The sequence below is a fragment of the Wyeomyia smithii genome, chromosome 1 (genome assembly GCF_029784165.1).
Source record: "Wyeomyia smithii strain HCP4-BCI-WySm-NY-G18 chromosome 1, ASM2978416v1, whole genome shotgun sequence".
NCBI lineage: Eukaryota > Metazoa > Arthropoda > Insecta > Diptera > Culicidae > Wyeomyia > Wyeomyia smithii.
Window position 1 is genome coordinate 178,852,088 of NC_073694.1, and position 25,890 is coordinate 178,877,977.

The following is a 25,890-nucleotide window of genomic DNA, read 5'->3' on the forward strand; positions in this document are numbered from 1 at the left end:
AGTTTGCATACGGTGTCCGAACAGTGTTGCCATTCTGGCTTCCATTTCATTTATTTTTTCGATATCGAAAATATTATAGCGCATTGTCCAAACGAATATTACGTAACTAGATTGTTTTGAAATGTAAAGTGCGAAGTACAGAAAACACCTAGACAATATCACAATAGATCAAATGCTTCTGTTCGCAATGATGAGTCTACTTTCTTATTTTACTTTCATGGCAACAGTCCTTCTAGTGGTCTAATGACGAACAAATAATAGATGCCCAGGCAGCCAAGTATGATGACAGTTCTACAAGGTATGCTATTCACGTCGATGCATTAGTATTAGTGATCGTTATGAACTTTTTGCAATTTTGTATGAAATTTGAAATGATTTTGCATTTTAAACTAAACTTATAAAACATACTTTCCTGAAAAGTTATAGCTATGATGTTGAAACATGTTTTATTTGTGGGGAATACATAAACATGCTGCGGTTTAGGTAAAATATGCTGTTTTTCATCAATCTACCGGTAACCTTTTTGCACTTTTCGTTTTTTTCTTGTACTCTACTGCCTGTGATCGCATAATTGTAACATTCGACATTTTATGGATTTCGTGCTATTTATTGGGAAATGCTTAGAATAGTATGTACTTTTTACATCTGAAAAAATATGCCCATGTTTGTGTGAAAAAAGTCGTAAAAAATACCAAGTTGTTTTGTCACATAGCGTAAATAACCGCATAATTGTCACCCTACTTAATTTTTTCAACTTTTTTATCAAAAAAGCTTCCATCCAAATCCACATCTGCATTCTTTGGAACTCGGAAGTTATTCTGGTCCGGTAACCAACCACCGGTGACCCGTTTCTGATGTTCAGCTCATGCTTGTTGAATACATGAAAAACTTTATTTTCCCTGTGATATATTTCAAAAGTAGCTTGAAAGTGACGGCATAAATGTATCGTTGCAAAAATTTCAACCAATTTGACTTCAAAAGTAATGTTTAATGTATACAGAATGTAAAGTAGTGCTTTCTTCATGATACCAAGTTTAGTTAAAGTGTCTATTTGCAAGAATATATTGGGAACAAAGCATTTAAGTTCAAAATATAAAAGTGCTATTTGCTCGAACAACCAATTTTGCAAATGTTACAAATATGCGATTATGGGCAGTCTAATAGCGCTTCTAAATAGAGTCGCTTTTGTTTCATACAGTAACAAAAGTCATGAGCTATGACAATGACTCAGATTATGCTCCAACTATTAGAAATATAGCATATTTATATATTTTATTTCGACATATTGTCGCAATTTTTCACACTAAATCTAAATTAATATCAATTTCTAGTGTGTTTCCACTGGAGATTCACTCTCCAACCAAAAAAATCAGATATAAAACAACATAAAACGAGAAATTTCCAAAAATGTTCTGGATTCCATACAAAACGCGAAATTTTTCATAACGAGATTTGTTTGTGTGCGTGGATAGCTAAAATGTAGCATACCTTGTAGAACTGTCATCATACTTGGGCCCAGGCAGTCCAGGTTTGTCGGTCATGGGCAGCCGTTTTCTAGTCTCCTCGAAAGTGCACAACTACCTATCCCGAAGTCTATGGCCTCCTCCTGTTTCTCTGCTGAGTATAGTTTTGACGGCGACATCAAGTCAACCATTCTGGTTACATGCTCAGCCCGCTGTATCCTATAGGGCATCTTCAGCGGTGGTCTATTTTTGAAACAACTTTATATTATGCCTTGTTCAGACTACGCCGGATATCACCTGATATTGCCAGATGATATCGGATATCAACTCAGCTAGTTGGCTCGCACCAACGTGAACTATCATATCCAATTATCAAAATGTGCGGGATAAAAATAGGAAAAATATTTCCTTCCTTTTTTCTCGCATGAAACGCGAATTGCGAAATTTGTATGGTTGCGTCAAATGTCTGTTGGCCATGTTGCCAACTGCTGGAAATGTGGTTATCGAACATGATATCCGCGATAGCATGTAGCCGAGGTGATATCCGTTGACAGCTCGATTGTATGGGATAACAGGTAATATCGATGGTGATATGACCTCGATAGCACGAATCTCCTGATATCAGGTGATATGCGGTGTAGTGTGTACGGGGTATAAAACATATAATGAGTGTTCAACTGAATATTTGTCCAGCTGCTGGAAACATAGCATTGCAAACAAAACAGTTATTTGTAAATATTTTCCTCAACTAGTGGCACTAATACATTGGTACGTAAAAAGGTCTTGGGCTTCAAATGGTGAGTCGACAACTTGGAAGGAGCGTCAAACTTAGCTCCGGTCCTCACAAGTTCCTATCTCACGCCTCCACGAGTCATATGATATAAACATGGACACAACTGGTTGGCGTTGCCTGGGCAATGTTGTAACCCGACAATAGCTAAGTGAGAAGGTGCAACGCGATCGTTGGCGCGGTAACCATATCTCGGCGGTAGAGGCAATGCTTCACCAACCCGAGCGTCTGTTTATCAAGATGGTGCGGCTCAAAACAGCGTCTGATCTCCATGTTAGGAGTGGCTGATCAACGTACTGGTGTCAGTGTGGGACTCTTATCAAAACTGACACGATGGCCCTCCGGCGAGACAGGGGGTTGGGGAAGGCCCAACAAGCCGCCCCGAAAAACACCAAACGTTGCAAACATCGAAGAAGTTAATACGGATCGGAACAATCGGCACAGACCTAGGCGACGAAATAAGGACTACGATTGGAAACTCGGTACATGGAACTGGAGGTCGTTGGGCTTTCACGGCTGCGACAGGATCATATATGATGAACTAAATCCGCGCAACTTCGAAATCGTAGCACTGCAGGAGCTTTGCTGGTCGGCACAGAAGGTATGGAAAAGTGGACATCGGGAGGCTACCTTTTATCAGAGCTGTGGCACTACCAACGAGCTTGGGATGGGCTTTATAGTGCTGGGTAGGATGCGCCAACGCGTGATCGGGTGGCAGCCGATCAGTGCGAGGATGTGTAAGTTGAGAATTAAGGGCCGGTTCTTCAACTACAGCATCATCAACGTGCACTGCCCACACGAAGGAAGCGCCGACGATGAGAAAGAAGCGTTCTATGTGCAGCTGGAGCAGGTGTATGATAGCTGTCCGCAACGGGACGTTAAGATCGTCATCGGTGAACGCTCAGATAGGACGGGAGGCAATGTACAGACCGGTGATAGGGCCGAATAGCCTGCACGCCGCATCAAATGATAACGGCCAACGATGTGTGAACTTTGCAGCCTCCCGCGGTATGGTAGTCAGAAGTACCTTCTTCCCCCGCAAAGACATCCACAAAGCCACCTGGAGATCACCTGACTTACAAGTGGAGAACCAAATCGACCACGTTCTAATCGATGGTAAATTCTTCTCTAACTTCATCAACGTTCGCACCTACCGCAGTGTGAATATTGATTCGGACCATTACCTTGTTGCAGTATGCATGCGCTCAAAACTTTCGACGGTGCGAAACACGCGTCAAAGTCGCCCACCGCGACCAAACATCGGGCAACTACGGGACGCCGAGGTTGCACGGGAGTACGCGCAGCAGCTGGAAGCAGCATTACCAACGGAAGAGCAGCTTGGCGCAGCTACTCTTGAAGGTGGCTGGAGGGACATTCGATCAGTCATAGGTAGTACTGCTGTAGCGGCGCTTGGTACTATGGCTCCGAACAGGAGAAACGACTGGTTTGACGACGAGTGCAAACAGTTAGTGGAAGAGAAGAATGCCGCACGAGCGAGAATGCTGCAACATCAAACGAGGGCGAATGTGGAGCGCTACCGACGCGCACGGAGCAGGCAAAACTCGGTCTTACGGAAAAAGATGCGCCAGGAGAAAGATCGAGATCGCGAGGCGATGGAGGAACTGTACCGTGCGAATGACACACGAAAATTCTACGAGAAGCTGAACTGTTCCCGCAAAGGCTATGTGCTACAAGCCGACATGTGCAGGGACCTGGGCGGCAACCTTCTCACGAACAAGTGTGTGGTAATTGACAGGTCGAAGCAGTACTACGATGAGCACCTTAATGGCGATGTGACAGTGGACGACGACGGAGTGGTAGTACATCTCGGTGTACGCGCAGATGACGCCCCTGACCTCCAGGAGGTTAAAGAGGAGATACTCTATCAAATTCTGTGCCGTCGACTATCACCGTTTGCAAGGGAATTCGTGGGGCAATACCAAGCGGGATTTATGGGTGCCCGCGCCACCACGGACCAAATATTCACGGTACGGCAGGTCCTACAGAAGTGCCGTGAGTATAACGTCCACACATCACTTGTTCATCGATTTTAAATCAGAATATGACACAATCGTACGAGACCAGCTATGGCAGGTTACGATCACGGCTTTCCGGATAAACTGACACGGTTGGTCAAGTCGACGATAGATCGGGTGATGTGCATAGCTCGAGTTTCGGGGACACTCTCGAGACCCTTCGAATCTCGAAGAGGGTTACGGCAAGGTGATGGATTATCGTGCTTGCTATTCAACATCGCTTTGGAAGGTGTGATACGTAGGGCTGGTATCGACACGAGTGGCACGATTTTTAGAAGCTCTGTTCAGCTCTTCGGTTTCGCCGATGACATTGATATTGTAGCACGAACCATTGAAAAGATAACGGAGACGTACATCAGACTGAAGGCTGAAGCCGGACGAATTGGACTGGCCATAAACGCTTCGAAGACCAAGTACATGAGAGGAAGAGGCTCCAGAGAAGACAGTGTTAACCTCCCGCCACGAATTCATATTAGCGGTGATGAAATCGAGCTGGTAGACGAGTTCGTGTACCTGGGCTCACTGACAACGACACCAGCAGAAAAATTCGTCGACGCCTTATGGCAGGAAATCGTGCCTACTTTGGACTCCGGAGGACGCTCCGCTCGAATGAAATCCGCCGCCGCACGAAGTTAACCATCTACAAAACACTGATCAGACCAGTAGTCCTCTACGGCCACGAAACCTGGACTATGCTTGTGGAGGACCAGCGCACCCTTGGGGTTTTCGAACGAAAGGTGTTGCGTACCATCTGTGGTGGAGTGCAGATGGAAGATGGATCATGGCGGAGGCGGATGAACCACGAGTTGCATCAGCTGCTGGGAGAACTACTCATCGTTCAAACGGCGAAAATCGGGAGACTACGGTGGGCTGGGCATATCGTTAGGATGTCGGACGACAACCCGGTGAAAATGGTTCTTGATAACAACCCGACTGGAACAAGGCGACGGGGCGTACAGCGAGCAAGGTGGCTCGATCAAGTGGAAGACGACCTGCGGGGCCTCCGCAGACGACATGGCTGGCGAGCTGCCATGGACCGAGTTGAATGGAGACGACTTTTTCGAACAGCAAGGGACACTTCGGCCTGGAGCTGACTGGTAAGGTAAGTACGTAAAAAGGTCTATTATTGGTTTTCGAACATGATATCCGCGATAGCATGTAGCCGAGGTGATATCCGTTGACAGCTCAATTGTATGGGATATCAGGTAATATGGATGGTGATCAGCGTTGCCAGGTCATTTTTTCAAAAATCTGGAAAAGGCAAAATAAAAATCTGGAAAAAATCTGGCAGTCATTTCGTGGGGTGAAAGGTTAATTTTTCGAATAAAAGTCTTGGGGTACGCAAAATTTGAGGTGACAAAATTGCAAAATTTCGCGCCAAAATTGAAGTGATGACCTTTTTGCGGAACAGAGAAAATAAAATCTGGATAAAATCTGGATCATCCATGAAAAGTCTGGATAATTGGACATCAAAGCTGTCTACCTGGATACATGTTCAAAAATCTGGATAATCCAGCTAAATCTGGATACCTGGCAACGCTGATGGTGATATGGCCTCGATAGCACGAATCGCCTGATATCAGGTGATATGCGGTGTAGTGTGAACGGGGTATTAAACTCCATCGATCAGAGTGTGCGGTGCAAAAAACTCAAACAATCGAGAGGAAGCAGATTCAAGTTGCATTTAAATCCGGAAAAGTGTTTCTCAGTTCAACTTTGCATGAGTTCATGTCATCACTGATCTTAAGCGTCGAGCTGACCAAACAACCCGGTGGCATCACTGACGTTTACTTACAAAACAAGTGAAGCCAGCTGGGTCACTGGATCAATTTTACATGCAATTTGACAGCTGCTTCAACGAAACACGAAAAAAGCGCATACAGTGGCGGTGTTCAGCGGCAGTGTGCTTATGTGTTGTTTTCGGGTGATATTGAACATAACGTCGAGTGCTTTACTTGATGAAACAAAAAATAAATGCGTTGCATTATTATAGAATATACACAACGTTTATTCTTCTCGATTGAGAACGGCGGTGTTTCTTGCAGGCAGCTGACATTGCGCGATGATTTAAGGTATAACATCTCAATGTACGTGTAATTGAGATAGCATATCACTAAGCTAATCCAGGTAATTTTTCTAATAATCAAATAGATCCAAGCGTATAACTCAGGACAACATATATTATGCTTCACCCGTCACGCTTACACTGCTGTGTGAACAAACCTTCAAAAACATAAAGGAGACTAGCGCCACTGTCGTTCACTACAGCTTCAGGAAACAAGGCCGATGCCAGCGGGTTGTGACCAAACTGCTACATCTTTTTCATATACAATCTTGAACAGTTCAACGATCGATGACGGACTATGCACGATAAATCGGTTTTGCTCATAATGACAATTGTATGAGAATTTAAGTCATTAGATGGCAGCACTAACAGTCGAAAATCGGACGTGTTCAAAATGTATGAAAAATATGAAAGTTAGTTATCTTGTTCTAGTTATCTTTGACTTTTCGGAACCTACAAAAAATATAAACGGGCAACATTACATAAAATAGCACGTTAACATATAAGATTCCGTTTAAATGGTGTGAAGCTATGAGGAAAAATGTGTTTTTAGTTGTTTTGATCTTATTTTCTTAGTTTTGGGAACTATGATTCATCTACTCGGAAACTACAGAAACTTGAAAGCAACTGAACCTAAAAAACTTTTGTATGATGGTGGTTTGCAGGCTTAATTTGTTTTGCCGAAAATATTTTGGTGTTTGTCATAAAAATTAGGCCTGTAGAAAAACTCATTGTAGGGCAAATGTACGCATATACCGCGGGGCAAAAGTACGCACCAAGATTCTGCAATCGTAAAGATCAAATACCATCCAACATAGATATTTTCGCAACCAGGATGATGCCCAGAGATAGGAAAATGGTCCAGACGCTATTTTGAATTCAAAGATGGTGACTTGCGGTTTCTAGAAAACAACCTAAAATGGCCGTGTACTCCCCAATATGTGTATTTCTGGGATTAAAAAGATGCTCTGAGACCAGAAATCGACTTCAGTTGCCATTTTCTAAATCAAGAATGGAGTCATTTTTAGGTCTTTTGGCATCATTTTGATTCCAAAAGTATGTACTCATATAAGGTGGTATTCGGTCAATTTTGGACATTTTCCGGAAACCGAAAACCATCTTGAATTTAAAAATCGCGTTTGAAGTTGATAAATACCCACATTGGGTGATATTCAGCCATTTTAGACTGTTCCCTCGGGAGTTGATTTTTGATCTCAGCATCAATTCGATTCCGGAAATGCCCATATTTGGTTGTATTAGATCATTTATGGGTGTTTTTCGGAAACCGGAAGTCGCCATTTTAGAATCAAAAATGGCGTCTAGGGCCGTTTTTGGGTCACTGGGTATCATCTCGGGTCCGAAAATACCCATATTGTATGGTATTTGACCTTGTTTTATTCAATTGTATCTTTAGACTCTATAGAAGCTCATGAGGAATCTATTTCGGAAGGTCCAATTTCGGGGCATATCATCAAAACACCCAAACCCCTAAAAACCGGAAGTAGTTTTATGAACTTGGAACCAGGCATGCCAATGGTACACTCTTTTTTTACTGTCTGCTAAGGGTTTTCTTCCCTGTAGCTGTTTGTTCGTGATTCCTATCGTGCTGGCAGTCCGATAGTTATATTGAGAACGTATTGGCAACAGAGCATTAAAATAGTAGGAGGGTGGTATTCAAGACACGACCGCATGACGTTGACTACCGTATTCTTATATTCCATTAAAACAAATAGTAGAGGGAATTGCAACGCTTCTTTTACAAAACTTCGAGGCACCAAAAGGTGCCAGTTGCCGTATATATTCTTGTTTTCTGGTTAGTCCGTCCAGAATTCCAGCCATTTTAGTATTTTGCAGTAGCCATGTATTACTAACAGCCACCAGCATTACGGATGAAACCGGCACGAGATGACCGATACTATTTTGTCTTTCCTCCTTTCAGCTGCTAACACCTAGCATCCGTATGTAATCGGTACGGTTTAGTAATGAAACTGATGGGTTTTTTTTTTTTTTTTTTTTTAAGGTGGCGGGGAAATCTGCAAACAGACACCTGAGAAGAGAACTCAGGGTGTGGGGATGAGACTAGGGGAGAGATGCTGGGGTAGTTACACTCGCCCAGACACCTACTGATCCCTGTCCCGACCCACTAAAACCCCTCCAGTCTCCAGCCCTGGTCTTCCCGGAACGACGGTTAAGTATTACGTCGGGGAGTGGCTTTTGTGCGTGATGCACCCTCTTTACTCTCATAACCTCCTAGCTAACTACCTGGAGACTGGTAATTAGCTACCACTGGCGTGTTGGTGGTTGACCCGCCACACACGTTGCAGCTCCAGAACAATCTGAGAGGCGGCCGCACAGACCGCGTTCCAGATGTCCGGGTCGTCGCACATCCTCCGGACTAGATTGTCCGGAGTAGTGCCAGGCCCGCTCACAGCCATCATGTTGCTCCTCGCTCTTGCGAAACGGGGGCATACGAAGAAGACATGCTCAGCAGTCTCCTCCTCCTCCACGCACTCGGGACACATGGGGGACACCGCGTGTCCGAACCTGTGCAGATATTGCCTGAAACAACCATGGCCTGACAGGATTTGTGTCAGGTGGAAGTTTACTTCACCATGTCGTCTCCCGACCCAGCCAGATATCTCCGGTATGAGTCGGTGCGTCCATCTGCCCTTTGTGGAGCTGGACCATTCCCGCTGCCAGCGGAGCATCGAGAATGACCTTCTAGTACCTCGTATGCCCCTTGTGTCACGTTGGTCGAAACACTCTCTGTCCTCCTTGATGGCGATGCTGATAGGCATCATGCCGGACAAGACACAAATTGCATCGTATGACACCGTACGATACGCACTCGCAACTCTCAGGCACATGAGCCTGTAGGTACTTTCCAGTTTACCACGGTAACTGTTAGTACCTAGTGCTCTGGACCACACTGGCCCACCATACCTAAGTATGGACGAAACCACGCTGGCAAGAAGTCTTCGCTTGCTGCCATAAACCGCTGAGCTATTGGACATTATACGAGATAGTGCTGCAATAGCCGATGAGGCCCTCTTACAGGCATAGTCGACGTGACTCCCGAACGTGAGCTTGTCGTCCACCATAACCCCCAAGAGCTTCAGGGATCGCTTCGAGGTGATGGTGCAGTCTCCGACTCTGACCACCGCCTGTTGCTCCGATTTACGGTTGTTCACAACCGTGACCTCCGTCTTATGATGCGCGAGCTCCAGTTTCCTGGAGCGCATCCAGTCCTCGACCTTGCGTATACAGTGCGCGGCCGTCAACTCGACCTTCTCGATAGACTCGCCGTAAACCTCCAGCGTTATGTCGTCTGCAAAGCCGACGATCACAACCCCTACAGGGAACTTGAGTTTCAACACTCCGTCATACATGACATTCCACAACACCGGGCCCAGGATAGAACCTTGCGGAACTCCTGCGGTAATTGGGACGCACTTCTGACCCTCCTCCGTGTCGTAAACAAGTACTCGATTCTGGAAATAATTTTCCAGAATCTTGTACAGCGACACCGGTACATGGATGCTCCTGAGCGCGAGCGCTATGGAGTCCCAACTGGCACTATTGAACGCATTCTTCACGTCGAGCGTGACGATTGCGCAGTAGCGTATTCCCCTTCTCTTGCGCTGGATTGCTACCTCCGCCGTCTTGATGACGGAAGAGATTGCGTCCAGCGTGGACCTGCCCTTCCGGAAGCCGAACTGGTTACTTGCCAGACCGTGTACACCCTCCGTGTACCTCACCAGTCTGTTGAGGATGATCCTCTCAAGCACCTTGCCCGCGGTGTCAAGCAGGCAGATAGGCCTATATGCCGATGGTTCCCCTGGCGGTTTCCCAGCCTTCGGCAATAAGACCAGTCTCTGCCGCTTCCACCTGTCCGGAAAGAGACAGTCATCCAGGCACCTCTGCATGACTGCCCTGAACAGCCCGGGGGCCGTTTTTATCGCCAGCCTGATCGCCAGGTTAGGGATACCATCCGGTCCCGGTGCCTTGCTCACCTTTAGGGATTTGGCGATCACGATGAGTTCCTCATTCGTAACCCTTGCCTCCTCCCCTGCCTCGACACGGCTGTCGTCGCTCACGGATTGGATGCTCGGCAGGTTGGCCGACCATCTCTGGTCTATGTCTGAGATACTGGAACGTCGGACGTGAGACTCGACTGCCGGAGGCCAAGGACTTGGTTCGTGGCGTGGAAAGAGTTACTCGATGATACGCTCCAGCATCACTGGTGATCGCTCTGCAGGCGCCAGCGCGCCTTTAGTCTTGGCCATTACGATCCTGTAGGCGTCACCCCACGGATTTGTATTGGCACTCGCACATAGCCTATCGAAGCAGGCCCTCTTGCTGGCCTTTATCGCACTCTTTAGCATCGATCTTGCCGAACTGAATGCTGCGCGGCGCTCTGTGCTCTCTTCTTCGTTTGGCGCACGCTGCATCCTCCAGTAAACCGGTGGCTTTCCATTCCTAGGTTGGCGAGTCCTAGGCATGGTGGCGTCGCACGCCCGCGATAGCATAGCAACTAGTTGGTCAGCAGTCGGGCGGAGCCTCTTCGCCTCATTGCCTCTTCGAATACCTCGGCATCAAAGTGCGATGTCTTCCACCCGCGAACGGTCGGAGTGTTGGCTCTACCCGTCGCTTGCCGCCTCTCGTTGTTGTCTACACTATAACAGACCGCCTGGTGGTCGCTATTAGTGTAGCCATCGTCTACCCTCCAGTTCTTGATCAGTCCTGGGCTGGAGAACGTCACGTCGATGATCGACTCCGCACCATTTCTGCTAAATGTACTTTTGTTCCCAACGTTGGCCAGATCTAGGTTGAGCTTCGCAAAAGCCCCCAACAGGATCTGGCCCCTCTGGTTCGTGAAGCGACTTCCCCACTCAACAGCCCAAGCGTTGAAGTCGCCCGCCACCACCAACGGCGTTAGGCCCGTTAGCTCCATGGATAGGAGGTCGACTAAAACTGATGGGGTGAAATGTTCGAACGGTACGTTTTATACCAAGGCTTCGTCAGTTAGTAAGAAAGAAGGAGGGGCTACATAGAGAATGGATTGACACGGGACGTAAATAAACATCGGAAACAGAAAGTGGCAACAACAATAACAACAAAGTCAGATCGATTGTATCCGTTAGTGTCGACTGTGCTTGGGAAGAGAGGTAGTGATTGGCTGCGCGGTATGATTTAGACAATCGATATTAGTTACCAATTTTTGAATAGTGTATCTCAAACAATAGTTTGTTTTCGTTACATAAATTTAACCGTAAAAGAATTTCTGATCGATTGATGCCAAAACCTCGAAAACCTGATTATAGATGACTGCAAAATAAGCGCTCAAAACCTGACCACATTTCCCTGATTTTCCCTATTACTAGATTTTCAAATTCAGGTGCCTAACTTCGATATAGACGTTAGTCAACGTCAAAAGGACACGAAAAATGTACTCCGTGTTTCGATTCGGCATTATTTGAAGGATGTCCTCGGGATTGCGAATGTAGAAAAGAGAAGAAGCTGTTTTTCTGCACTACACAAACAGCGCGTGTGTGTAACAGCTCGAATCCACCGAAGACATTTTCTCTCTCTTTTTTTATTTGCTTATGTGGATGTCGGGTGACGTCTGTTAAAAAAGGCTGTGAGAAGAAGAAGCGTAAGGACTGCTCGGCAACTCACCGACTGCGTGCAAAGATAAGCAAACTAGTCAATAGAGCGTCTGTGCACTGAAGGATGTGTGTATCTCATACCGAATGTTATATGCAAGCTTAGCAAAATGACTGGAGAGCGACACTATACTGACGACTTTTTTCTCTCTTCACTCTAACAGCCTCAAGCATGAGCTATTAATGAGAGCTCACATACAGCTACAGCTTAAACAAGGTAAAGAAACTGTCTTGTGCTGCGTACGACAGCTCATTCTTGCGCATGTATTTTGTTCGTTCGGACATGACAGCCTAGTTTGCTCATTTTGAGAATGTCCTGTTCCTGTTGACAGCCTGCTGATCGGCTGCGGCTGTCGTCGACTTGCATTTTTTCGTTTCTCCTTTTTCACAGGCCGGTGGCATATTGAATACAAAGCAAACCGTTTCCATTGTTGATATTATTCCCCATGTAAGGAAAAACGTGCTTCGCACCATCTCTCTTTCATTCTTTCATCGGCCTTACTGTCGTGATCATAATCACCTGACATCCCGCTCGGATTCGTGTTGAAGGATGTCGGAAGATTACAGGCTGTCATTCGCGACAGCTTGGAAATACCAACAGACATATGAAGATGAAAAATAACAGTCCGTATGGAGTTGCATGTGTGCTGTCGTCAGTAGCTGTCGGACTGTTCGCCGAACGTGTGGGGAGCAGAGAGAGCTGTGCAATACAATGAGAGTCGGATCAGTTGAAAATTTGCTGTCATTGTCTTGCAGTCATTTTCATAACACTGGTTATATGCAACCATGCAACCAATAAGGTGAACAGCAAAGAAAAAAACATTCGTGTATGGGGAACTAGACGGCAACGTTATAGTCGCAATATATTTTATCTTATTTTATCTGTCGGCTGTCTTTATTTTGCTAACACCAACACTGTCATAGAGGGACGCCCTCGGATGTCACCAAAAAAAATGTCATCGCTCAGTACATTTTTTCCCCTGCTGTATAATTGTAGAATTCTGTTCAAATATTCATAAAATTCCTCAGTCCCGAACACCACGTCGGAAAACCGAATTTCCAGGATTAAGAAAATTGTTTCGGGGCACTGCTCTAACGCAGCTAACATGAAACGGTGCTAGATTAGCAAAAAATGCGGGGTTAAAGTTCGAATTTGAGTATTTTTTTGCATAAAGTGAAATTTTCATGCTTCAAACAAAATTCGAAAATCTCTGGTAATACATTTTGAAGACAAAAGGGTCATGTACCGCTTGGAAACAAAACCGAGTTTTATAAGAGTTTTTTTTTGCAATAGTTCTCTTGCAAAAACAATGAAGTGCGTACTTTTGCCCTCACTACTCTATAATTCTGCATTATTCCCAGAAAATCTGTAATCGGTGTATAGAGATAAGTAACTTTTCACCTACGCACACTAGTAAACGTGTAAACCCGTGTAAAGTTGCTTTTGTTTCCTCCAAACTGTAAATCATCGCATCTCGTTGCTTCGACTTTTATCACTTTTTACCTTTTTGGTGGATTATCAGCAGCTTCTTCCGATTTCTGATCAAGAATGAAAAAACTTATTCAGAAACAAGTTTAAAACATATAATGAGTGTTCAACTGAATATGCGTCCAGTTGCTAAAAACATAGCATTACAAACAAAACAGCTATTTGTAAATAATTTCCTTAACTAGTTGCACTAACACATTCGTACGTAAAAATGTCTAAAGGACAGTTCTTACTCTTGACATTGTTTACTGTTCTGAAGAAGGTCCTTGCTCATTGTAATCGCGCTTTTCCCGAACTTTTTTCGGCAGCTCTAGTGGTTCCATATCTCTCCCTGTTTTGACGTGTAGCTGCTGTGAGCATATGATTCCTTGCCTGATTTTTCTCGTCCGTCACTCTTTGGCAGTCGGCGTCGACTAACCGTAACTCTATCTCCCCCAGCCACTTCTCTCGAAGTCGTTTCTACTGTCGCCTCCTGTAGTCTGGTGATCCGTTGATCGTCTGCAACTGCTGAATGTTGTAACGCATCATTTTCTCTGTATGAGATTTAAGCACGTTTGCGTTTGCGAACGATGATTCTGCTTAAAATTTGTTCAAAATGTTATGTCTGTTAGTCACTGTGACTTTAATTAAGGGAACGCAGACGTTTAAATCTTAAAATAAAAAAAAACGTCCAATATACATACATTTAAGGGAATACCTTTATTTGCCTAAACGTTCAGTTTTCATCGCGCCTACACACAAATAAAACAGCTAAGATATGTTGGACCCAGAGTTTATCCGACAGGTTTGCTACCGAACATACACGTAACTCACTTCAAACATGAGTACCTTTTAACAAAACATGTTATTTCGTAAACACTAATTAAAATTACCGAAAGTCGAACGAATAATCGCTAACTGTAACACCGGAGGAGCAACCGACTACATAATTATTGCGCTAGATTCTCCGTGACATCACCCTGACATGCTCAAGATATAATATGCAGGAATTCCGGCTCGGTTACGATGCCGGGCTTGTATATGGGAATGGCCGTCTCTGGCGACAGATGTTCGTAAACGGTGTGCCCCAGCAGCCAGAAGGTTTCCATGCTTCCTTTGCCCTTGACTTCCACCGATCCTCGACGTTTGATCTTGAACCCGCCCAGTTTGTCAAGTACCTCTTTTGTGTGCTCAGATATGTGAATTTTCATCGCTACAAATAATAAGCAGTTAGAAAATGTGGCTTACCACGCATTGTCTAATACCTACGTTCACCGGTGGATTCCATCCTCGATGCCGTATTAATTGTGTCACCAAAAAGGCAATATCTTGGCATTGTCGTTCCTACTACACCCGCCACGCACGGTCCAGTATTAATACCGACTCTGATTTCGAGCGTACGGTTTTTCATGTGCGGTATAATAAACCCGGGAATGCCACACAAAAGATCCAAGGACATCATCGCAATCTCACCGGCATGTTTGTCTCCGTTTCGCTGGGGCAAACCGGAAACTACCATGTAGGCATCGCCAATCGTTTCCACCTATAAAAACGATAATAGTAATCAATTGTCCTGTTTATTTGTTCCTTTAGCGGTCGTTCAACCTTATAGACGTCGTACTTCAGAATAATCGAATCGAACAACCGGTAGAGAGTATTCAACATGGTAACCACCTCCATCGCACTGCTGACAGCCGAGATGTAGGTAAAGCCAACAATGTCACTGAAAAATATGGTCACAGATTCGAACGTTTCGGCAGGAACTTGCCGCTGTTGCTTGAGTTGACGCACCACCGCCGGCGGGAGCATCTGATAGAGCAAACGGTCCGCTTTACCCTTTTCGGTATGCAGTTCCAAGGTTCGAGTCACCAGTTGGGTTGAAAAATCCTAAAATATGCCAATTTAATCTTTTTATCTAAAGCCGTCAAAATTTCTTTTTAACTTAGTTTTTGATAATTATTTTCATTCGTATTTAAAAAAAAAAATATAAAAACAATCATGTAAAACGTATAATTTACTCCAACGTTCTATACGCGCTAATCATTATTCCGTTATTTTTTCTTCAATTCGTGGGAATATTTGACAGTTTTCGGTCGAAATTTTTATTAGTTTCAGCCAAGGGACTAAAGATTTGATAACATAAATTAGTGGGATTCACCTGAATAGTGTTAGTGGCATTTATCACCATCAAAACTAGCATCGGGCTGACAAGTACAGTTAACAGCACCAAACCAAACGAAAAGAACAGTTGCAAGCGGGCACTTCGCATCTCCTCTTCCACCGTGTCCTGAACCATCGACTGCAGGTTAGATTGAAGGGATTCCAGGTTTCGCACGAAACTGTGAACCGATTGATAGTATACGACGAAAGCATCCTCCCGCTCCTCCGTGGACGAGTTCACAAGCACGTGCCGGCGCCATTTGTTAAGGACGTGAAAGTCCTTTCCCTTCGTGATCGTAATGGTGGTCATAAAATTCTCCGCCACCCGCAGATGGTCCATGGCAGCCGCATCCCGGCGCACGAACTGGGCAAAATCATCCAAACTTAGGCTGCCTCGAGCGATGAATTGCAGCACCAGAATGGTGGCGATGTTGATATTTTCGGCAGCCTCGATGATGTTTTTGTACACGACTAGCTGCCGCCAGACAGTCCCGCTCAGGAAGAAACCCACACTTTGGCTGATTTGGTCCACCAGATGACGGTTGAGTTCGTTGTAGGGTTTAAAGAACGATATGCATGATGTTTGATTGATTTCTTCCGGTGTTAGAAAACTGTGAACAATAGGAATATATTACCGAACTTGTTGAATTAGGTTTCAATTTTTTTTTTTCAAGTAATTACCTTAGTAATAAATCCCTCGTTTCGCTTCAAAATTTAATCCGCCATAGACGGAGTCAAAGTTGTTTATTGTGTAATTCTACCACGAGAGTGCGGTTTACGTACCTTAGATCTCCGAGCGTTGTTTGGTTTGTCGCCTCGTTAAACTCGATCGTCTTCTCGTGGCTGCTGAGGACAAGACGATCCAGAACGGAGTCGGTTTGGTTTATTGCTTGCTCCACGTCGGACCGGTTTTTCCGGGTTAGCACGAAGTAAGAAAGCAGTCTCCGTTCCTGTTGTACAGCACTTACCAGGATTGCCATACTCATCGTCATTCGAACCTGGAAATTTAATAATAACCGACAATAAATATCAGATTTAGCAACTCATACTCTGCGCGAAAAGGCAGGCAACTTCCGCAGTAGAGTTTAATTTATTAGTATACTTCTTCATCTATGCGCTTCGTTGTCTCGTATTTATTTGTCTGCTGGTAGAGTAGAGTGGCATTTTGCACTATAACGGCCAAGATTGGGACCATTAGTACTAGCATCATGTGACACATGAACCACCGGCGACCATTCCTGGAAGAAAGTCGGAAAGAGAAGAGTTTCAGAGCAGGTCGCGTTTCGAAGCATCCCTGAAACTCTAATCAGTAAATTACTCCTAAAATATTAGAACTAATGAGACCGTTAATAATAGCACGTTGAGTTTGAGTTGAAATGAAATCATCGTACAGATTGGATTGCCATAAGCCAGCCAGTGTCGCTTTCTGGCACAAATCCAACAAAGGCATTTCTGTTGCAGTTCAGAATTTGCGGTCGATAATTTTCGCTTCAAGCATTATGCAGTCGTCGATTTGCGACACTTTCTATTTAATGATTCCATTGGTATCGACGTTTAAATAGTTCGAATGCTTTGGCATCAATAGAAAGGAAAAGGACTTAACCAAATTAATTTTTTGGACATAAGAAGCAGACATGTCGTCAAACAAATTTCAACATACATTTTAATGCATTTTGGGTGTATGCGAAAAAAGTTTGACCTATGCCCGGTTGTAACGACGGCAATGAGTTAATATGCTTTGCAAATTTACTATAATATTCCCATTGTACTCACACATAACATGTTCTATTGACGTAAAACTACGTCCCCAAGCCTATAGTACACTCTTTGACCAACGGTCAAATATTTAACCTTCTGACATTATGGTCAAATTTATTTGACATCATTATTGCTGTTGTCCCGTGTTTGCCACGCTGGATTACACTCTTTGACGCTTGGTCAAAGAGTTTAATCCAGCCAGCCAGGAAGTTCGGCTACATAGGGATTTAAAATGAAAATCTGAAACCGGAAAAAGTGAGAAGTACAGTTGCCGTTCGATAGCTGCAAGACTTTTAACTGCAACACTTTTTAACTGCAAGACCGATAACTGCAACATCTTTGCAGATATCGGACCGCAATCCGTCAAAACTGATGTCAAAGTTATATTTGACATTGAAGTGACAGATCTCGCGGGGAGATTCTAAATGCATTGCATTCTAAAAAAATTGTTGAATCGCTAAAACCATTTCGAAAGAACTCTTTCATTTCTCTCGATTTTTAATGCTTAAGCTGCCTCTTAGTCGATTTTCAAACAAATGAATCGTAACCATTCCTGCAGCTAAATGTGAGTTTTAGTTTGGATTAACGCAAAAAAAGTAAAACAGTAAGATTAAGAGCTGAATGACCTTCTGGTTAAAAGCTCTCTAATAAAAATCAAATTCAAATTCAAAAGTACAAAAGTAAATCGAATGCCGTAAATTTAACTATTCACAAAACTACGAAAACATCAGAAATGTAAAATGTTCATGCTCGAGACATGGGTTATTCTGCAAAAAAAATTGTAGATGAAAGAACAACGAACATTTTATTGCAAAAAAAAAAAAACAAATCATTGAATTTTGATTCAGAGGCGAATTGCGCATAAAAAGTCAAAGTTTCGCATGTAATCGTATAAAAACGTATAAATTAAAATAAAATATTTTTCGGTGATTTTCTGTATTCTGTATGCTGTATGTGGTCCTCGTGGCCTTGTGGTTAGCGATGTCGATTGGCTCCCACACGGTTGTGATATCGGGTTCGATCCCCGATCAGGTCGAGAATTTTTTCGAACTGCAATTTTTCTCGACTCAGCTCTGGGGCACGGTGTATCGTTGTTCTTATCCTACAACATGCAAAATGTGCTAAAACAATATCGATAACGAATTTTCTCAACTAATCTGGTTGATCGAGAGCGCTATTAGAAGGCTGCAATATTGTTGTGCTGTATACAGAAAATCATCTTCAAACATACATTTTATATTTTAACATAAACAAACATTTTAATGAAAAAATAATCACATGTCATCGCTTTGAATTTTGATTTAGAGGCAAATCCAGCATAAAAAGTCATAATTTTGCATGTTTCACGCAGTTTTGTGAATAATATCTCAAGTTTTAGTTATCATATACACTTTATTTTTCCTCAAATGTCTTTCCTGAACGTTAACAAACATTTTAGTGAAAAAAAATCATATGTCAACGCTTTGAATTTTGATTTAGAGGCAAATTTAGCACAGAAAGCCATAATTTTGCGTGTTTTCGGTAGTTTCGTGAATCATATCTCAAGTTTTAGTAATCAGTTACTAATTATTTTTCCTTACATATCTTTCCTGAACGTTGACAAACATTTTAATGAAAAAAGAATCACATGTCATCGCTTTGAAATTAGTTTTAGAGGCGAATTCAGCATAAAAAGTCATAATTTTGCTTGTTTTACGTTGTTTTGTGGATAAAATCTCAAGTTTTAGTAAACAGATACTTGTTACTTTTCTTCAAATGTCTTTCCTAAACGTTAACAAACATTTTAATGTAAAAAAAATCACATGTCATCACTCTAAATTTTGATTTAGAGGCAAATTCAGCATAAAAAGTCATAAAGTTGCATGTTTCACGTAGTTTTGTGAATAATATCTCAAGTTTTAGTAATCATATACTATTTATTTTTCCTCAAATGTCTTTCCTGAACATTAACAAACGTTTTAATGAAAAAAGAATCACTTGTCATGGCTTTAAATTTTGTTTTAGAGGCAAATTCAGCATAAAAAGTCATATTTTTGCAAGTTTTACGTAGTTTTGTAAATAAAATCTCAAGTTTTAGTAAACAGATACTTGTTACTTTCCTCCAAATGTCTTTCCTAAACGTTTACAAACATTTTAATGTAAAAAAATCACATGTCATCGCTTTAAATTTTGATTTAGAGGCAAATTCAGCATAAAAATTCATAAAGTTGCATGTTTCAAGTAGTTTTGTGAATAATATCTCAAGTTTTAGTAATCATATACTATTTATTTTTCCTCAAATGTCTTTCCTGAACATTAACAAACGTTTTAATGAAAAAAGAATCACATGTCATGGCTTTAAATTTTGTTTTAGAGGCAAATTCAGCATAAAAAGTCATAATTTTGCAAGTTTTACGTAGTTTTGTGAATAAAATCTCAAGTTTTAGTAAACAGATACTTGTTACTTTCCTTCAAATGTCTTTCCCAAACGTTTACAAACATTTTAATGTAAAAAAAACACATGTCATCGCTTTAAATTTTGATTTAGAGGCAAATTCAGCATATTTTTGCTTGTTTTATGTAGTTTTGTGAATAAAATCTCAAGTTTTAGTAATCAGATACTAATTATTTTTCCTCGAATGTCTTTCCTGAACATAAACAAACATTTTAGTGTAAAAAATCATATGTCAATGCTTTGAATTTTGACTTAGAGGCAAATTTAGCACAGAAAGTCATAATTTCGCGTGTTTTACGTAGTTTCGTGAATAATATCTCAAGTTTTAGTAATTAGATACCTATTATTTTTTCTCAAATATCTTTCTTAAACATCAACGAACATTTTAATGAAAAAAGAATCACATGTCATCGCTTTGAATTTTGATTTGGAGACGAATTAAGTATAAAAAGTCATAATTTTGCATGTTTTACGTAGTTTTGTGAATAATATCTCAAGTTTTAGTAATCAGATTCTAATTATTTTTCCTCGAATGTCTTCCCTGAACATTAACAAACATTTTAGTGAAAAAAGAATCATATGTCATCGCTTTGAATTTTGATTTAGAGGCAAATTTAGCACAGAAAGTCATAATTTTGCATGTTTTACGTAGTTTTGTGAATAATATCTCAAGTTTTAGTAATTAGATAACTATTTTTTTTTATAACTAATGTCTTTTCTGAACATCAGCGAACATTTTCATGTTAAAAAACCTACATGTCACCGCTTATTATTTTTGATTTAGAACGATTCAAAATGATGATGAATACTGTACACCACAGAGACTGAGGGAATAATATCAATAAGATCAAGCGTTACGGAATTCCATTTTTATATAGTAGATTATAAGAAATTGAATGTAAAATTGCTTGTTCTCCACTGCAACAGACAGCAAATTTAAGACATGTTTATGATGTATACCCTCAAATTTACGAATGACTATGTGGTGTCAAGGGCAACCATCATAGAATGCTATCTGAAAATGATTCCTCACAAAAAAGTCGGGTTTTTATTGTGCTGTTTCCCAGTAAAAAGCAAAGCAAAGCCCAGGTGCTACGTTCCGCGGTAGGAGCTTGACTTTCTGTTCATTATTGTTTTTGTTTAATTTTGTTCACTAGGCTAGTGATCTCAATCCGGAATGCGAACATTTGACGAATGACCTGTTAGGCCAGCATCGTACCTCGAGACCAGCTGGAGAGACTTTCCAAGTAGTAATGCTGAAAAACATCAAGTCAGAGCGAAAATTAAGCTCACTTCTCTAAACACGATTGCTGGTTTTGCTCGGTGGGAAATATCAATAGGTAACTTTTTCCCACCGGAGCACATTGGTATGTTTACTATTGCATTCTGCATTTGATTACATGCCATTCATGGTTTTTAAAAATATTCCAGCTTTGTAACATGATGTCAAAGAAAACAAGGCTGTCGGATGATGAAACGCGCCAACTATAGAGCGTTTCCAGTAAAAGTGATCTGAAAATGTCACGCACCTATGTGGCTCAGAAAACATTGTTCAGTCATAGTTATACTACCTATCTGACTTTTCATTTTTCGTGTTTTTTTTCGCAAAGTTTCAATTTTTTCAATGCCTCACGGCGACCGTTCCGTTAAAATGAGAAATAAGACTAAATTAATACTTTTTACATTCGAGGTAAAACTTACGTTATTTCAAATTAAGTTACGCTATAAGGAGTTGTATAAAAAACTATCTAAGAAAGTATTTGTGTGTGAAAACTTTAAGTTAGAACATACAGCTTAGTTAAAATTTAGAGTGAAGATTTCGGTTGCTCCAATCACCAGAAGCATCAAGCAACTTTCGTAATTCACAGCAGTTACCAAGGCAAGCTATAGTAATGAAGATTTTCACATCGTCCGTAAAAAGGAACCGTGTACCTCGCGGTAATATAGCAGCAACGTCGATGATGAAAGTAGAAACCAAAAGGGGGTCCAGATTGCTTCCTTGCGGCACTTCAGAAGATATAGTGAATGGCTCCGAATATGACGACCATGTTATGATCACATACAACTCTGTCAATCAGGTATAAACGAAACCTTTTCACAAGCACGGCAGAGAGCCCCAGACCGAACGCTACCTTGAAGTCCGTGTACACATCTGTCCTGCGGAGTATCATGTAATGGAGCATCGATCTGATCAGGCACAAACCTCAGTAAATAGTTCGCACTTGGGGGAAGCTGTGTCAGCATACAAATTATCGAAAAGCTGCATTGAACATGTTGACAATATCTGTCGGATCCTTTTGCGAGTTAAAAAATGACCAGTCGAAAGTCGAATCCACGGTGTTCTGATGCTATTCAAAGGGCAAAAGGCCCTTAGTCACCGTCAGCTCCCAAAAATCAAATCTTGGCAAATGTCAATCTTGTATGCGTTAGACTTTTTGGGATACCCCTTTTTCACAGCCACACACAGCTCTGGAACGGCTAGTTGGAATGAAACAACTGCGGATGAGGGATTTAGGGCTTCCAGTTGTTGAAAGACAGGAAGGATTACGTTTAATGAAGAGTTCATTCTGACTTTACTTCTTCATCGTGTTGTCTTTGGAAATTAGTCGATGTCAGATCTATGATTGGAGATGTTTGATGATCTGTTCTTGACAATTTCGAGGCCCCCGAAAATTGGCAGTATCATTTTGCGTCTCAAAACTCGCAGAACAGCATTTTTCTCGGCCGCGTTGAAGTTGAAGCACTCATGCCAACTTTGAATGAGATGGATAATAGGGATTTGATATCTTTTCTCTTAGCCATCAATCTAAGAGCTTAAACGTCTTTGGTGCCCAATCTTTGCTTAGACAGCTTGAAAACTTGATCAGCTGTGTCGTCACGTGAGATTTGGGTTAAAAATTGAAAATGGCAATGCGTTGAAAGTGAACAAGAATTAACGATTCAAAGAAATAATAATGAAATAAAACAAAATTGAAGAAGAAAACTAAAATAGAAGAAAGTTAATAAGTAATAAATATTAAAGATTAAGGATAGAGATAAGAAAAATTAAAAAGAAAAAAGAAGTAAATATACGAAAAAAGATTATTAGGATTATTAGATTATGAAGATGTTAAATAAAATAAAAATTAAAAAAAAAAAAAACAATGTGGAAAGGAAAGATAGAAACAAAAAATTAAGAAAAATACATGAAAAACAGGATGAAACAATCAGTATGGTGATAGAAAAAAGAGTTCAATTTAATTATAAATAACAGCAAATTAAGATGAAACAATAAGATAAATGATTAAATGTAAAAATGTGTTCAAACAAATTGGGATAAAGATAACAAGAAGCACGGTCAAAAGAAAGAAGAGACGAATGAGTTCCATACGTTAAAAGTAAGGGATAAATACAAAGAAATAGTGGAAGAGGTTGCTTAGAAGTCACAGCCGCAACCCGTGTGATAAAAAAAATATGTGTTTGCAAATACCCACGGAGAGTGCTAACACAAAAACCAAGCGGCGCGGCGTAGGTGATAGAATGAAGAAATGTGAAAAAAGGGACGGGTCGCGCTGCACGCTGTTCATAGGTATACATACAAACGTTGTGTGCGAAAAACATCAGCAGTAATTTTTTTTATTCCTCCTGCCAAGTATAATTTATAATTGGCCGTTCTAAGCGCCACAAACACGTTCTTGGACAGTGTTGAATTTCCTTGCTTTGCAAATCATGAAATGTGTGACCGCAATTCTACATTTAATCCAAGCAATTGATTGGATCCAAAAGAATTGTTTGTCACTCAATTCGATCATGTTTCAGTTTCCAAGCTAGTTTAAATTATGTAAATTAGAATTCTGTGATTGGACCATTTATTAATATGTAACACAGATTAAACTGCCAATTTCATTGAACGGCATAACTATAATCGTCTAGTAATTTAACAAATGGTAATTTGCAATGGCCACAAAATAGCACCAATCATATATTTGAAGTTGTCAAACAGTGCGGGTGGCACAAAAATTTTCTTTGAAAAAAAGAATTGTTTAAAAGTAACTCTTTTTATCACATTTAACAACCCTGATTCCCTGATGTTTCAAATTTTTTCCCTGACTGTTCAAATTTTTCAATTATTTTAAACTGATTTAAGTTACGACTGTCATAGGTTTTTCCACCTAAATCTCAAAAGTCAAAACTAAAAAGGATCAGACTTAAACTGGTTCCTGCTAAAATTTCCACCAGTAATTGGAACAGTTTAGCTTCGCTTTTGCTAACTTAAATCTTGAACAAAAATATTTTTTTGTTGAGAAACACGTCCAGTTTGATAAAATGAAAAATGAAAATTACACTGGTCGACAAAAGTGAAATAAAGTTGCCATTAAGCTCAAATAAGTACCCTAGAAATATTATAGCTTCTTAACCTGTTCGTTTTGATGCCTCTAGTAAATGCAGAAGTGCGTCAAAACACCGCAGAGTAATTGTTCGCCGTGTTCGTCGTTTTTCCGTTTACTTACGGGAAAATTTTATTGAAGTCTCTGAAGACTTGAGGCATTTCCGAAACGTCTAGGGGCACCAAAATTCACAGGAACAGTATTATCAATTAACTATTTTGAGACACACCTGCTTTGACAAGAAAATCAATCAGATCTGGAATTCTGGTTGGATCAGTTGAATAATTATTTTGAATTCTTGACTGTAAAAAGTAGAAAATTAGAAATTAACAATTTCACAATCAAACCTTTATGCTTAACACTGTCGAATGCTTTTTATATGTATAGAAGAGCAGCTCCACTTGAATAACCTTCAGATTTATTAGCTCGTATCATCATAAAATGATTGCTTGACAACTTTAAACCTCAGCTGGTTTCTTATATGGCTTCAAAATTTGCTTATTTTCAGTATTTTTCAATAATTTGGCAAAATATTCATTTTGAAACAACTCCTGAGAATTTCTCAAGAACTTTATTAAAAATGTTTAAAATCCCATCGTGACGAGGTGATTTATACTTTTGAAAATTTTAATGATAGATTAAATCTCATTTAGGGTAAGGAACGGCTTAAGCAGTAGCGCCTATTTTAATCAGTCGAAGAAAACAGGCCTCAAACTCCTGCATTTTGATCAATATCGACAATTTCAATGATGGAAACGAAAACTTTGATTGTCTAGCTGCCTCACGAATATAAGTAATACCGTTAATCACAAAAAAAAATGTGAACAATTGCAATTGAAACAAGTCGATCTATATTGCAGCCATTCAGGAGCCACTTCGGGTGCTGAAAAAAAAACGCCTGCAAAACATATGGAAGCTGCTTGAAATAGGTTCGGGGTGATTGGAATAGTGTCCCTCGATTCGTAACTTTGATTGACGATTGTCAAAGTTTGCTAACTTAGTTTTACAAACTGAAAACGAGTTTTGATAGAGAAAACGATAGCGAACAGCTTGATATACTACTGTTTGAGTTTCACCCAACACATTTCGAGTATTTCGTCTGAATACACAGGCGGTTCCTAAAGCTGCTTGAAATATGTTCCCTACCCTAAATTAGTTTCAGCAGAATTATCTGCTGGTGAAAATTCTGGGGTAGAAATTTGATAACATTAACTCGCCACTCACTCACTATATTTCGAGTTATGAACACACTCAAACTACTGAGCAAGTCTTTGAGTTTTCTGTTAATTGGTTGCAAGGAAGTAATCACCATTTTTAATTACTGGAATATGACAATGGCGATAGTGAAGCCAGCTCAGGCGATGTTAGAAGGTGCGTTAATAGTTTGGAAGCAATTGCAAGAAACCGAAGAAAAAAATCTCGTCTAACCACTGGTTTTATAAAAAAGGGCAGTAATAAGCATAAAATTCGCGCACTACTTGATGACATGTTAGTACCTATTTGGATACTTTTCACAAAATTTAATCACTATTTATTGACATCTTGGTCACTAAAGTCACTACAGTTGCATTGTCTAACCCTGTACAAGGTATCATCAGTGCTACAATGCTCTAATCCATTCTCGCGGGAATTTAACTAAAATTTCAACAAATATACTTGAAATGTTTAACGATGGAACTATTT

The 25,890-nt window shown here is 41.1% G+C and overlaps 1 protein-coding gene across 7 annotated transcripts in view; it reads right to left on the bottom strand.

The window, feature by feature from the left end:
• Window positions 1–14,189: 14,189 nt before the first annotated feature.
• Window positions 14,190–25,890, bottom strand: part of LOC129717572 (retinal guanylyl cyclase 1-like) — a 74,728-nt gene continuing 63,027 nt past the window's right edge. For all 7 annotated transcript variants that reach the window (XM_055667565.1, XM_055667570.1, XM_055667568.1 and 4 more), the window contains 7 exons: window positions 16,751–16,886; window positions 16,432–16,646; window positions 16,330–16,353; window positions 15,647–16,259; window positions 15,094–15,375; window positions 14,758–15,031; window positions 14,190–14,701 (listed from right to left, as the gene is read on the bottom strand). In XM_055667565.1, the coding sequence (XP_055523540.1) occupies window positions 14,478–14,701; window positions 14,758–15,031; window positions 15,094–15,375; window positions 15,647–16,259; window positions 16,330–16,353; window positions 16,432–16,646; window positions 16,751–16,886 (1,768 nt within the window). In that variant the 3' untranslated portion in view covers window positions 14,190–14,477. The remainder of the gene's footprint in view (window positions 14,702–14,757; window positions 15,032–15,093; window positions 15,376–15,646; window positions 16,260–16,329; window positions 16,354–16,431; window positions 16,647–16,750; window positions 16,887–25,890) is intronic.